General features: G+C 50.5%; 5 protein-coding genes and 1 non-coding gene across 6 annotated transcripts; 2 read left to right on the top strand and 4 right to left on the bottom strand.

The window, feature by feature from the left end:
* Window positions 1-994: 994 nt before the first annotated feature.
* On the top strand, window positions 995-1,726 carry P152DRAFT_459308 (uncharacterized protein). Its single transcript, XM_033679651.1, has one exon. It carries the CDS (start codon window positions 1,066-1,068, stop codon window positions 1,387-1,389), a length of 324 nt encoding a protein of 107 aa, XP_033533457.1. The 5' UTR covers window positions 995-1,065; the 3' UTR covers window positions 1,390-1,726.
* Window positions 1,727-2,892: 1,166 nt separating this feature from the next.
* P152DRAFT_474546 (FAD binding domain protein) lies at window positions 2,893-4,586 on the top strand (the record flags this gene model as incomplete). Its single annotated transcript, XM_033681331.1, has 3 exons — window positions 2,893-3,018; window positions 3,113-3,598; window positions 3,654-4,586. The coding sequence occupies 3 exons, from the start codon at window positions 2,893-2,895 to the stop codon at window positions 4,584-4,586; spliced, it is 1,545 nt and encodes a 514-aa protein (XP_033533456.1).
* A 41-nt stretch (window positions 4,587-4,627) lies between these two features.
* Window positions 4,628-6,221, bottom strand: P152DRAFT_459307 (ubiquitin carboxyl-terminal hydrolase 2). Its single transcript, XM_033679650.1, has 4 exons — window positions 6,060-6,221; window positions 5,915-6,009; window positions 5,598-5,850; window positions 4,628-5,547 (listed from the first exon to the last, which is right to left on the bottom strand). Exons 1-4 carry the CDS (start codon window positions 6,093-6,095, stop codon window positions 4,981-4,983), a joined length of 951 nt encoding a protein of 316 aa, XP_033533455.1. The 5' UTR covers window positions 6,096-6,221; the 3' UTR covers window positions 4,628-4,980.
* P152DRAFT_467069 (FAD/NAD(P)-binding domain-containing protein) lies at window positions 6,142-7,748 on the bottom strand (the record flags this gene model as incomplete). The annotated part of the gene is made up of 4 exons (XM_033680739.1): window positions 6,142-6,227; window positions 6,564-7,275; window positions 7,336-7,599; window positions 7,644-7,748. The coding sequence occupies 4 exons, from the start codon at window positions 7,746-7,748 to the stop codon at window positions 6,142-6,144; spliced, it is 1,167 nt and encodes a 388-aa protein (XP_033533454.1).
* Window positions 7,749-8,261: 513 nt separating this feature from the next.
* On the bottom strand, window positions 8,262-10,593 carry P152DRAFT_507982 (uncharacterized protein; the record flags this gene model as incomplete). The annotated part of the gene is made up of 4 exons (XM_033682564.1): window positions 8,262-9,704; window positions 9,817-9,939; window positions 10,026-10,252; window positions 10,458-10,593. The coding sequence occupies 4 exons, from the start codon at window positions 10,591-10,593 to the stop codon at window positions 8,262-8,264; spliced, it is 1,929 nt and encodes a 642-aa protein (XP_033533453.1).
* A 1,324-nt stretch (window positions 10,594-11,917) lies between these two features.
* Window positions 11,918-12,005, bottom strand: P152DRAFT_t44. Its single transcript has one exon. It is a non-coding gene; the product is annotated as a tRNA-Thr (tRNA).
* Window positions 12,006-12,738: the final 733 nt, after the last annotated feature.

Genomic DNA, 12,738 nt, shown 5'->3' with positions numbered 1-12,738 from the left:
AAGGACCTCTGTGTCCATAACTTAGCATATTCTGAATTTTCTTTCGTTTCGGTTGCTGGCCCGAGGGTGAAGCTGGTGAGGACCGAGTGAAGACTGAGGAGATGATACCTCGGAAGGATTCTGGGTAAGGAGGTGACACCTCGATGTCTGACAGTTTGACACAGCTATCTATCGTGAATCTTGCACAGGCCCACCGGTGGGAGATGTGAAGCCTCAAGCTCCCCTGATTGCTGAATAGGCTGAATTGCAGAATGGTGAATTTCGTGATGGTCTGATGGAGATTGGAGGTGGAGATGGCGTCATTGATTGCATTAATTGCTGCCAAATAAGCCACTGCACTGACTCCAGTCTACTGCAGGTTGCACTGGCCTGGGGCTTACTGCAGGCTTACTGTATAGTGTATCACTGTGTATGTGGCTTCGCGAACATGCACGGAATCCATATTCTAATTTCCGCCTTAACTAACTAATTCTACGGAACACATAGGTATCATGATAAAACTCAACGACTTGGTTATCTATCAACTATCAAGATTCGAGTGTCAAGAGTTCAAGATTTGTACCAAATCCTCCGTAGCACGTGAAACCCCGAATCCTCCTCGATAAGTATCGCCTATCGGGGGTTGAAACTTGAAACCACCCCCAGATCAGGAGGTGGCATTCCGTGGCACATATTATTACCGCACGAGGGAGTAGTTATGCAAGTAATCCATGACAGAGTCCATGTTAGCTTTTCCAGTCCTGTGATCGCTGACTACAGTCGTCCGACGTTCAGATTGGAGTCCACCTCAAGTGCTCAACAGTTAACGGTCAACAGTCAACAATAATATTATCAATATTAATGCGGCCCGGCGGCAGAAGCCTCAACGGATAACACGAAAAAGCCCCACTGCCTCAGGGTCCAAAGACTCGAGGGCTTGGCTCGCTTCACAGTTAACAGTTCACACCCGAGCCCTGGCAATAATTCCAGGTACTATTATTATTGCCAGTCAAATGTCAATTTGTGATGCTCGCTCGATAGGGATAACGGGAACTGTCCAATTGATCTTAGGCTAAGTAACGAGTAATGACACCCATCGGCCATCTGACTCAAATCTTGCTAGCATCGATTCATGATCCTCGTCACCTCGTGGTTCTTTGCCTCAAACAAGTCAGCAAACCACCGCCACGTTACTCTCTCCTCGAGTCTAGAGAGTCCAGACTCAAATACGAACGATCTAACTGCGCCCATAGTACTGCCGGTATGGAGTTCCTGGGCATCGGGAATAAATTAGATGTCCGCTATCGATTAATCAGACTGCCGACTATGGGGTATTCCGTATTATGTATGTACTACGTATGGCTCTGCATCCTTCGCATGATTCTGTTGACAGTCAGTACCGATACCTAACGGATACGGGATACGGAGTACGGGAATAATGCTTCCTAATGCCTGGGCGGTTGTCTAACACGCCCCATCTGCGATTTTTCATATTTGTGACCTGTTCTATATTCATCTGCAATAATGGTCAAAGGGTTCAACAGCTAATTCCATCTCCCATCCCCCATTCGGCCCGTCGGGAATCTAGCCTAACTGCGTTATGCGTAGTCACTAGTCTCCCACCGGGATGAACTGAATGAAGGTATGAGTCCATGCTCCATCTGTCAATTGGGAAACCCATATGTCATCGACCTGGAGATTCTAGTCCGAATGAAGAGGGAGCGCATCGGTCTATCGGATATCGGCATTCAACCCGTCCGATAACCGTTGCTACTAACTAGTTAGCTTCTGTACTACTAACTAGCTACTACTTACCAGAGTCCGCGGAAGTCGGAACTGCACTACATGGTCTACAGTAGGCATGGCCCAGCCGGTAGCCCGTCCACCGCGTGAAGGAACAGGGGTCGCGTCCTTCAATATCTCGTTCTCCATATAATTCTTATTATCATTTCATGTTTCCTCATTACTGAATCCTGTCCTTCAACCATGGGTCGGCATTAACATTTATCCATCCTCCTCCTCATGTCCATTCTCTCGCCCACTCGCTCAAAGCTTCGGGCATTTTCTTCGGGCATTTTTCGAGCTCCACTCTCCAGATTCTACCAATACAATCACTCTCCTTGAAATGTTCTAATTCCCTAATATTAACTATTTCCTCTTGTCCACGACTCCAGGTTGCCATGGTCACTACTCTACCCACGTGGGTGGGCTTAACCGATCTGCAATAGCCCAATGACGATGGCTTGCCCCAGACTTCCTGCAGATTGGCATCCGGAATACCCCTCGCTGGGTTCTGCACACTGGTTAATAGATAGAAAAGCTTCGATATTTTCTTCCTCGTCCTTGACGACGTTCCAGTTCGTCCACACGCCATTCCAATAGCGTGGCCGATTGAGACGCTTCCGTCGATTGAGACGCTTGACAGTTTATAGTTATGAACAGCGTAGTCATCAGAAATCTTTATCCCGGACACTTCTTTATCGAGCGGCTGGTGGGGGCGGATCTAAGGCCTCGGTCCTAACAGAATATACAAAGGCCCACTACGGAGTACTGGTATTCTTGACATCGGTTCTCCGGGTCAACGCCAGGCTGTTGATGAGCCGTGCTAGGAATACTAGGATTGAGTCCTGCAGTTCCTTTTAATCCACGCTGGTCGAGCCCTTTTTTAAAATTTCCTGCACCTCAACCGATCCCTATTCCTTTCCCTTGCAAGTCTGTTGCAGCATAGACAAGGTGAAGACGGATATTTCCGCTTCCCGCTTGTCGTCCCTCCTTAATTCCTCTCGACGTTATCGGCTTGCCTTGCTTCTGAGAACCGTATTCAGCATGCGGTCCTTTTTAGCGCCCCTGTTGTTGCTTGCAACATCCCTGCTATCTGTCTTGGGCGATGATCTTCCTACTGCAGAGGACGGTATGGATGCTCCGGCCATTGTCGATACCTTGGATGCCAAGGGCTTCGACGTCTCCTTGCTTGACGAGCTTCTGGCGGCACAAGGTGCTGACAGCCTCGTCAAGCGGAGTCCCCTATGCTCGATAGCTGTAAGATCACATTTTTCTTGGAATCTTGGTTATGGAAACCCCTTTTGCAAAGGGACACATGAAGATGAGATCGTTGGACTGACCCCCTCCACAGTGCAAGACCCTAAACCTCGCATACGGTGACCGCCTGATCCTTCAATCCGAGACGGCGCAGTATGATGGCTGGACGGCCAATTTCTGGTCGGACATGCAAGCTCAAGTCAATCCGTACTGCATCTTCCAACCGAAGAGCAACCTGGAGGTTTCCGTCCTTGTTTTGATTTCTCGCCTGTCCCAGTGCCCCTTCGCTGCAAAGAGCGGCGGCCATGCGGCCTTTGCTGGTGCCTCCAGCATCGAGGGTGGCATTACCGTGGATCTTAGGATGATGATGGACGTCTCCGTTTCGGAGGATAAGAAAGTCGCATACATTCAACCTGGTAATCAATGGTACGACGTTTACACGAAACTTGAGCCCCTGGGACTTGCTGTCATCGGTGGCCGTGTCGCTGAAATCGGAACCGGAGGTCTCACGCTTGGTGGAGGAATCTCCTTCTTCTCCAATATCTACGGCTGGGCGTGCGACAATGTCGTTAGTTATGAGGTACGCCTTTCGACAGGTCACGCACCGCAGCACTCCAACTCACTCAACCTCGCAGTTGGTCACCGCGACCGGTGCCATCGTCACCGTCACCAAGGATAAGTACCCCGACCTCTACTGGGCCCTTCGTGGTGGCGGAAACAACTTTGGAATCGTCACCAAGTTTGGACTCGCGACCTTTGATCAAGGAAAAATGTGGGGAGGTGTTGTAATGTACGCTCCCACCGAACGCGATGCCACCCTGCATGCATACATCAATTTCGGCTTCAACTCCCCCGACGACCCGAAAGCGGCTTTGATCCTCGTCACGGGGTTCTCGAGCGGTTTCTATTTCACCATCGCCGATTTAGAGTATACCGACCCTATCAGCACGGCACCAGGCATCTTCCAGGAGTTCGTGAACATCCCCCATCTCTCGGACACCACCGGAACCAAATCTCTCAGCGAGATCGCTCTCGAGTTCAATTCCAGCAACCCGCATGGTCTCCGCGAATCGTACTGGACCGCCACCTTCAAGCTCGACTACGAGCTGGCTGCCTATATCACCGAACTGTTCCTCGAGAACACCGCCCCAATCGAGAATGTTGCGGGGATTGTCCCCGCTTGCGTCATGCAAGTCATCACGGAAGGAGTCTTAACCCATATGGCTGACAATGGTGGTAACGCGCTTGGCCTCGATCCAGCAAAAGGACCCTACCTGCTCTTGAACCTCGCATACATGTGGACCAACGCTGCCGACGATGCTGCCGTCATTGCTCGTGCCGATACCATCATCAAGGCTGCCATTGCCAAATCGAAGGGAATGGGACTCGACGCCGACTATCTGTATATGAATTATGCTAGCCAGTACCAAGATGTCATCGCTAGTTACGGCGCGGAGAATAAGGCGAAGCTAGTCAGCATCAGCGAGAAGTACGACCCCGCGGGTGTTTTCCAGCAGCTGCAGCCCGGATATTTCAAACTCAGTGGCCCGCCTACGACGGGACCTTGAAGGAGATCCTTCGTTGAATCTTAGGTATTTCGATGTATATATACCCTTATTTTTAGCGATAATATTTGTAATTGACTATATGGGCGATACGTCCTATGTCAAATTAATATCGTCTGTTCACGATTGCTCTTCATCGGAATCTTTACTGGTTTGCGTGCTACAACATATTGTTGGTGACTCGATACCCACCTAATAGAACACATGTTTGGTTTCGCATCTCCAATTCAGGCAGAAGTTCCTCCTCCTTTCTGCTACTAGCAGATTCCAGTCGCACGCTGTCTTGGCGTGGGACAGGGCCCCGAGGCAAATGTAGTGCGATGAGAAGGCGTTCTTGGTGTCGTTTCTGTGCCTCAACTTCAGAGGCCCAGCAACTACGGTCGATGACGGCTCATGATCATACGTCACCCTCATCCTCCACGCCCTGCTGCCTTCGCTCCTCCACTCTTTTCCTAGTTTTCTCTTTGGCAGCATCAACCCATGCTTGATAATCCCCGGTTTCGACTTTGCTTCGTACCACGCCGTTCGTGAGTTCGCCCACGAACCCCACGAAGTTGTGCTTCCTCAGGGCATTTTCCCACACCCAGTCCCTCCGCTTCTTTTCTTCCCGTTCCAACGATTCTTGGTCTCCGATCTCCCGGGCTCTCACGCGCAGATCCCGGCACATGGCCATCAAATTGAATCGAACTTCACCCTCGGGATACCGACTGATTCGCTCTTGGAGGATGGGTATCACCTTGTCCGGGAATTCGTTCGTCGTACACAATCCGTGGTCTCGTGGGGCCGGTTCTAAGCCGTCGAGTTCATATAGCCTTCCTGCAATTGAGCTGTATGCGATGAAGTGGTAAACGTCGTCCGATGCGTCGGCAGGGCGTTGGGTTTCGTCGATAAACGGAGAGGAACGTGCAAAGGTATTGTGAGCGGTTCGGATCAGTTCCGAGTTCGAGAGGGCCTCGCCTCGTAGCTGCGACGTGTGAGTAGAGTGATTTGTTTGCGGAGTTGCCGTGAACCTACATCGACTGGAAATGCGCTGGTAAAGTCTTTGAACTCTCGCATCTTGTCGCCAATCTCGATTTCATCGTCCTTGTTTAGTAGCACGCTGAGCAGCGCTTGAGTTCCGCATGCATTTTGGATGACCTGTCGGGCGAAGAATATGCGCTCCGCAGCCTCCGAATCGAGCTTGCCAGATGTAGCAGCCCCAGATCCCGCCTCCTGGTCGGACGACGGACCGATATATTTGAACAGGAAGATGACGCCATGAACAGGACTACGGCAACGGAGATTGATTAGAAATCGGAGATACGCGATTCTCTTGGGTTGAAGCTTCACACCTTAATTCCCGGATTGCATTCGCATCCAGAGCAAACAGCTCTTCGAACTGAACGTCCTTTGCTCCTAGCTCCTGGAGGAGGAACGTAAACACACCCTGGTCTCGCGGTCAGAGGGGGATTCAGATTGATGATCTGAAGCACATACCGCATCGGATTCGATGGTGTTCCAACCGAAGGACATTGTGGAATTTCTGGATCGGGATCGTGTTAAAGTAAGCTTCGTGGCATTACGCAAGACCCTGCCAGCTTGAATTACGGTCCTGTTGGTCAAATGGTTGGATGGAATCATCAGGACGGGGGTGACGTGAATACACTATGGTCGCATAGTAGGCATAGGTATGTGGCGTAGCTGGCAAGACATGTGGCGCAGTAGCTCAGGTATCAGATCGGAGCAGAGCAGAGACACGCTGACACGGAGTACCAATTCCGTCATCTCCTTTCCTGCTCCTAGATTCTTACATATCAATCAACATTATTTATTACCGCGCAAAGTGAGTTGAGGATATGTTTTTACATACTTAGGCTGCCGGGCTGCATTATTGACCTAATCTCGCAACATTTCTTCATACTCCGGGAGGACCCACCCCTTTACATTCTCCTTCAGAAACCATTTGCCAATATTCAGCCTCAAAAACGAGGCTACTCCTACAAAGATTGTTCAGAATAGCAATACCGGATGGCGACGACGTCAGCATGTCCAAAAAGCCTGTATCCTCCGATACGGATACCCCTTTCTGGACTTGATCGATGAAGGGTTGGAACTTTCGCTGGTATGCCTCGAGCGCAGTCGCAGGACCATACTTGGCGTCATCCCTTCTATCAACATCCTCTCCGTTCGAGCGTCTAGAGGGCCTCCCAATCTCGCCGGCTAAGACATAAGCACCGATAATGGCGCAGGTTGTGCCCAATCCCGTGGTTGCCGTTGGGCAATAGGCGGCGTCCCCAATAAGTGTCACGCGTCCACGGGACCAGGACTCCAGCTTGACCATGGCTGGGCACTCGTCATAGAAGTCCGTGTTACCGCCCATTAGAGACTTGAAGATCCCTTCTGTTTGCCACCCTGCGCCTTGAAAGACCTCTTCCCAGTCAGCCTTTTGCTCCCCGACATCTCCCTCCTGGCGAGCATTCTTGAGTCGCTCGGAATTGGTCGTGCAGCCCAGGTATACCTGGATCTCGTGCGGACTGTGCCTTCGAGTCATGATTACTCGCTTTCCGGGAGCCATATAGGCTGTGGCGATATACTCTTCTCCTTCTCGTATGGGCTGACAAATGGTAAAGTATGCCATATTGACGCCCTTGAGCGGATGGTATGCTGCGTCGGCGATCCTGGATTCGAACATCATCTTTCGGATGCGTGATCCCTGGCCATCGGCACCGACCAAAAGATCAAATACGCCCATCTAGCCATTCGTAAACCGAACCTCAACCGAGTTTTCCTTCTCTTCAAAGCTCTCGACCGACGCCCCAAAGATGTACTTGGCCCGATCCTTCGTGGCGTCGTATATAAGGCGACATAGATCCCCTCTCATAATCTCGAATTCGATGGTGAAATTCTGCAAGCCCTTGCTAGACTTATTCGCAGGGAAATACGCCCGCCGTCTCCCAGACTTGTCGACCACTTGTAGGCCTTGTTCCGGGGCCAGCTTTGCGCGAAAAACCTGCTCAAGACCCATGCACCTCATAGCCTCAACCCCATGGCCTCGAAGATCGACCTGGAGCCCTGTGGTACGGAGGGTGGGAATTGCTCGATGATGGTAACCCCATGGCCTATCTTCGAGAGCCAAAAGGCGAGGGCGTTCCCGGTAATACCAGCACCAGTGATGAGGACCTTCATTCGTGCTATGATCTATTTTGTGTCGTAAGCGCTTCGGTTGTACGCAAGCTGCTTGGGATTCGATCAGGAGGACAGTGGGAGCGTACCTGAACAAGACTTCTTTGGGTAGAAAAGTAGGCAATAATCGACTGTATTGACTGAAACGACTGACGTTGATGAAAATTCGTTAAATAGTAAACCAATTCTTTTGTATTTGATACTGGTGGGGCTGATTATCTCTGTGTGGACATGCGAAGGCCGCCAACTCCGTCTCGGCCGACAGAATGCAGCATGCCGCTGGAGGAACCCACCATAGGCCTAGATCACGTCTAGACGGGATGCCTAGTAAAAATCCGAGGACCTGGTTTGTGTCATACCTTTACACGAAACCTGCAGAGTGGAGAGGGGGGAAGGAGAGTACGGAGGGATCAGTCTATGGGTAGACGTACTGCGCTTTCAGAGAAGCAATCCAACTAGACGACATGATATTACAGAGCAGGAATTAAGCAGGCATGGCTTAGGGCGCTTATTACACTAAGAAAAGCCACCATCTGGCGGAAAAAAATCCAAGTTGAAGTCAAACCCGTAGTCATCCTGCTCACCATTAGGCCTCGTTGATGTGAGACCGATATCGCTGGGATACGGTAAAGGGACAGTGTCAGCTCGTGTTCTTAGTAGATCATGACAGAACTCGAGGCTGTCCCTAGCACTCTGTGAAATCTTAATCTCACACGAAGTGCCCGTTTCAATCGCCTCGACCTGGCTCAGGATCATGTTTAGGAACATATGGCTCTTAAAATTAGTCTCGCCTTGCCGGATCCGCTCCGCGGACAACTCAATGATGTCCTTTACGGCTTGCTTAAGAAGACCTCTATATTGTAGGTTACGGAGTAGCGTCCCGTCGAGGCGCTGGGCCTCGACCTGGACGAGAAGCTCGAGGGTAATGGCCGTCATTGCGCTTCTGAAGCCCTCTCTGAATAAGCCTCCGCTAATAGCCATAAGACGGGAAAAGCCTTCGTCTGGCCCGGGGGAGATGATGGCCATGGCAGCATCTAGGCTGACCTTGACCGAGTGGTAGAACAATGGGTTTGTTTGCGCGGTGGTGGCGAATGGACAGTGCAGAGGGAGCAGGAACCGACGAACTAGATAGCCGAGTAGATTTCGGTGAAACGTCGTTATACCGGACTCCCCATTCTCCTTCATGAAACTGTTGGCCACCCGACATGCTTCTGTAAGCTCTGATCTTAGCGTAAGGACATTCAAGTATGAAAGCTCGGTGTGCAAGCCGTTCAGAAGCCGCAGGATCCGGAAGCGGGTAGGTACCGAGTCGAGTAGAATAAGCTGCATCGATGTGGCGGTATATTTGCCCTTAGGGTGGGGTTGGATCCCCGTAGTAGATTCGTCCATCTCATCATCGTTAACATTAGAAGGGGCCTCGGTGTCAAACTCGTCGACGAAGAGTCTGGGAGGCATCTCCGAGTCTAAAGACGGCTGTATAGTCATTTCGAGTATAGTTGCCCATATCCTCCTGCGAATCTCGGATTGTAATACCGACATTTTCGGGAGATGTTTTGGATCACGATGCAAACCTAATTGCATGGCTTTGTGGATGAGCGATCCCATCGATATCCATACCAGGTCGCCGCCGATTGAGAATATCTGCCGTGCTAGAATCATTAGGCAATGGATTTGTAGCCCGGTGAGATCTAAACGGTCTTTCTCTAATGGTCCGGAAAGCCAGGTCTGAGTAGTATATATCGATTGAAGGACTAGACTGCAAAATTCAGCACTTGCGTCTTCCTGTCCGTATAGACTAGATCCTAAACCAACGAGAAGGATCTTGAGACGAAGGGCAGTCGTGATGCTTTCTGGATGGCTCCAAAATCTCTGGTACTCGGTCCAAAACGTAGGTGCGTGGAGTATCCGATGCGACGACTCAAATGATCGGAAGTACAGAGTTGCCATCTTGTCCGCCATCTGGCGGAAGGGGGGGTGTAAGACTGAACTCGGGACCCGAGAGACATCTGCTTGGTCGTCCTAATTTGATATTCCTTGCTATGATTTTGCATTTCTGAAGGAGCTCGCCGACCTGGACAGTCAGGGCTTCGGCTTCAGAACCCTGGAACGAGGGCTTCGGACCGCTGCCGGTGGCCTCAGCATAGCCACTCCAAGATCCAGTGGCCGCAACATAGCAGGCAATGATAGGTCGGAACTTGCGAGCCGATCAGTGAACAAATACGGAGCGCATATTAAGGTAGGCTGTACCTCTTGAGCGATGCCCATCTGCTATTTCAATACCCTCGTCTTGTCTAGAATTATGTGCGAGTCCTGCGGGTCGGGCTGGCCAGCAAATGCGGCCCGATCTGTCTCAGACAGCCGGCTGATAGGACTAGATGTCGAGGACTTTTCGAGCTTCTCCACCCGGTGCAAAAGATCCCAGGCATCTGGTTGTGCGCCTTGAGGACCGCTCGGTGGTCGGATGTCGTTGAGCCTAAGGCTATTCGGAGCGCCATTTTGTCCTGGTGCTACCGGTCGTTTTTATCGCATTTGATCTTGCGACGCCGACATGCAAGGCACGACAAGGCTAGTCTTCGACGTCGGCGCGGTTGGGGTTGTCGCTCCATGAAGATAGTGCTGAAGTCTGTCAGTCATATTACTTAGTATACATCCCCAGATGGAAATATCCAGATACAGGTAGGATGCAAGACGCCGGTTTTCCATGTAGCTTACAAAAGGTTCGGAGAAGTAAACGTCCGCGGAGTGGAGATACGCGGAAATGGTGAAGCCCCAGCGCGCATCTAACGCCGCTTACGGCCGAAGGATCATCATGAGCAGCGTTTTTGGGTCTCGTAGCTAATTTAGACATTTTCTGAGACATCCGATATGGGGTTGCCGCAGCTCCTTGGCAAATCAAAAGTCATAGGCTGAATATCAAGAACCGAACTCGTGAGCATTCGTCGAGCCATTTGGGGCCCCTCAATTAATCAACGAATGATTGAAATCAGAGGACGGTTGGTGTAACAAACTATTAAGTGGGACATTTTCCTCCGAGTATATAGCCACTTTGAGGAGCAAACCATGTAGTGGGTATTACTTTCGGACCGAAGACGCGATAAAGTGCAGTCGATAGAACATTCAGAGGCAGCATATGTGAGGACACAGGATAGATTGTGAGGTCTTATCAAGATTGATGTAATGGGCGTGGGGCGCGAGTAAAGGCAAACTGGTGGTAGGGGTCGCTGACACTACTGCTGGATTCTGGAACTCTGCACTGAAGTCTCAAGTCTGAAATCTGAGAAACCATGGCCACTCTGGGCTCTGGCGTTTTGCTCTTATTTATTAGTTCTCTATCCCTGGCGCTGGGGCATCAGATTGTGGCAGAGGATCCATCCGAAAAGGGCCCTAACCGATCAGCGTACTCACGGAAGGGCGAAGGTGTGGAAACATATAGAATCAATCATCGTGACTCGACAGCGACTCTTGATATACGAAATACGAAGACAGATCGCTAGGTCTGACTAGGAAGAAGATTTTGCTAGAAGATCGAGGGTGGTAGACTAGATATTACACAGTTGCGTTTGCTTGCTTCGGAGTATCGAGCAATGAAGAAGAGATCCTTATTTGTTCTCGGCCCCTGGATGCTCTCGATCTCGAAGATCCAAATCTAATCCGCATCAGTCGGGGTAGATAATCCTCTTCACCACAGTATGAGGGACTTCTTTCGGGGGAGAATGACTGAATGCGAGAAGATGGAGGCAGGGGACGCGGAAAAGGAAGTTAAGCTATCAATGATGTTGATCCCTGGAGACCGGTCTGGAATCTAGTAGCAGACACCGAGATTGGAGGATTGAACCAGGTCCGATAGGCGATAACTCTATGTATGGTGAGTGGATACGCTGAGTTTTCGGCCTGGGCGGTCATATGGCCAGTAACAAATAGCTAAAAGCAAAAACATTTGCTGCCAGAAGTTAAGCAAGCTATGGGAGAGATTGATGGGAAACAAATAAATGAGAAGCGACAAGGTGAAAGCTGGAATGATGGTGATGACGACGGCGGCGAGGCATTTCACGTGATTCGATCCATGAACTCCTTCCCGTCATCGCCCTCTACAGAGTAGGGTGCAAAAAATTCAGTATCTGAGCGGAGACACTGTTTTTTCGATGCTGTCTATTAATTTAGATAAAAAGAAATGCCGAAACCTGGGATTGAACCAGGGGTCTTTTGGTCTCCGTCTCGGTAGAGTACAAGCCAAACGCGTTACCACTGCGCCATTCCGGCTATTTAACTGAACTTTCGCGGGTCAAGCCACATACCCCCCAGAGTATTCCACCCTCCGCTCGACCAAGATGAATCGAGTTCTCGATAAATGACCATCCGCTCTTAGGGAGAAAAATAATACCAAGTCTACATGACGCTCTCCGTAAGAACGGCCCTCACTTTTGGTGCTCACTCTTGGCCAAGCGCAGATTCTGGGGCACTTGAACGTCTGTGACGTCACTGGAATAGGAGTGTTTTGGATACTTTTTGTTGATTTATTAGGCTTTTATTTGTTTGCGATAGCTGAGGCGACAACCAGCTGATGTAGGCAGACCCGTCTCCAGAAACGTCTCTGCTGGAGGTAGGTACTTTGTAATGGCGCTTGCTTGACAAATGCGGGGAACAGTATTTCAATGCCTTGGGGAGTATCTATTCTACATTACAGGGGATGTTCTGGTTGGCGCGGAAATACCGACGACCAACCCTAGTTGCAAAGAAGGAAACCATTCGGGGTGAGTTCGTAAATCAGTCGGGGGTGAAATTCGTGTGATTTTCCATCTCGACTTCCGGAAGAATGGGCCACAAGCGTGATCTCCCATCTCCTTACATGACTTGGGGGATACATGGATTCATCGGCGGGGTGGAACCAATGGGGCTGGGGGCAGGGGTTGTTGCCGTTATCAGTGCAATGCTTGGATTGGACTGAGGTGACTGTGCGGTGGGGGATGGATTGGACTGCGGTGATTGTGCGCTG

This window comes from Eremomyces bilateralis, assembly GCF_010015585.1.
Source record: "Eremomyces bilateralis CBS 781.70 unplaced genomic scaffold P152scaffold_12, whole genome shotgun sequence".
NCBI lineage: Eukaryota > Fungi > Ascomycota > Dothideomycetes > Eremomycetales > Eremomycetaceae > Eremomyces > Eremomyces bilateralis.
The sequence above is the reverse complement of the archived record's forward strand: the minus strand, read 5'-3'. Positions and strand labels throughout refer to the sequence as shown.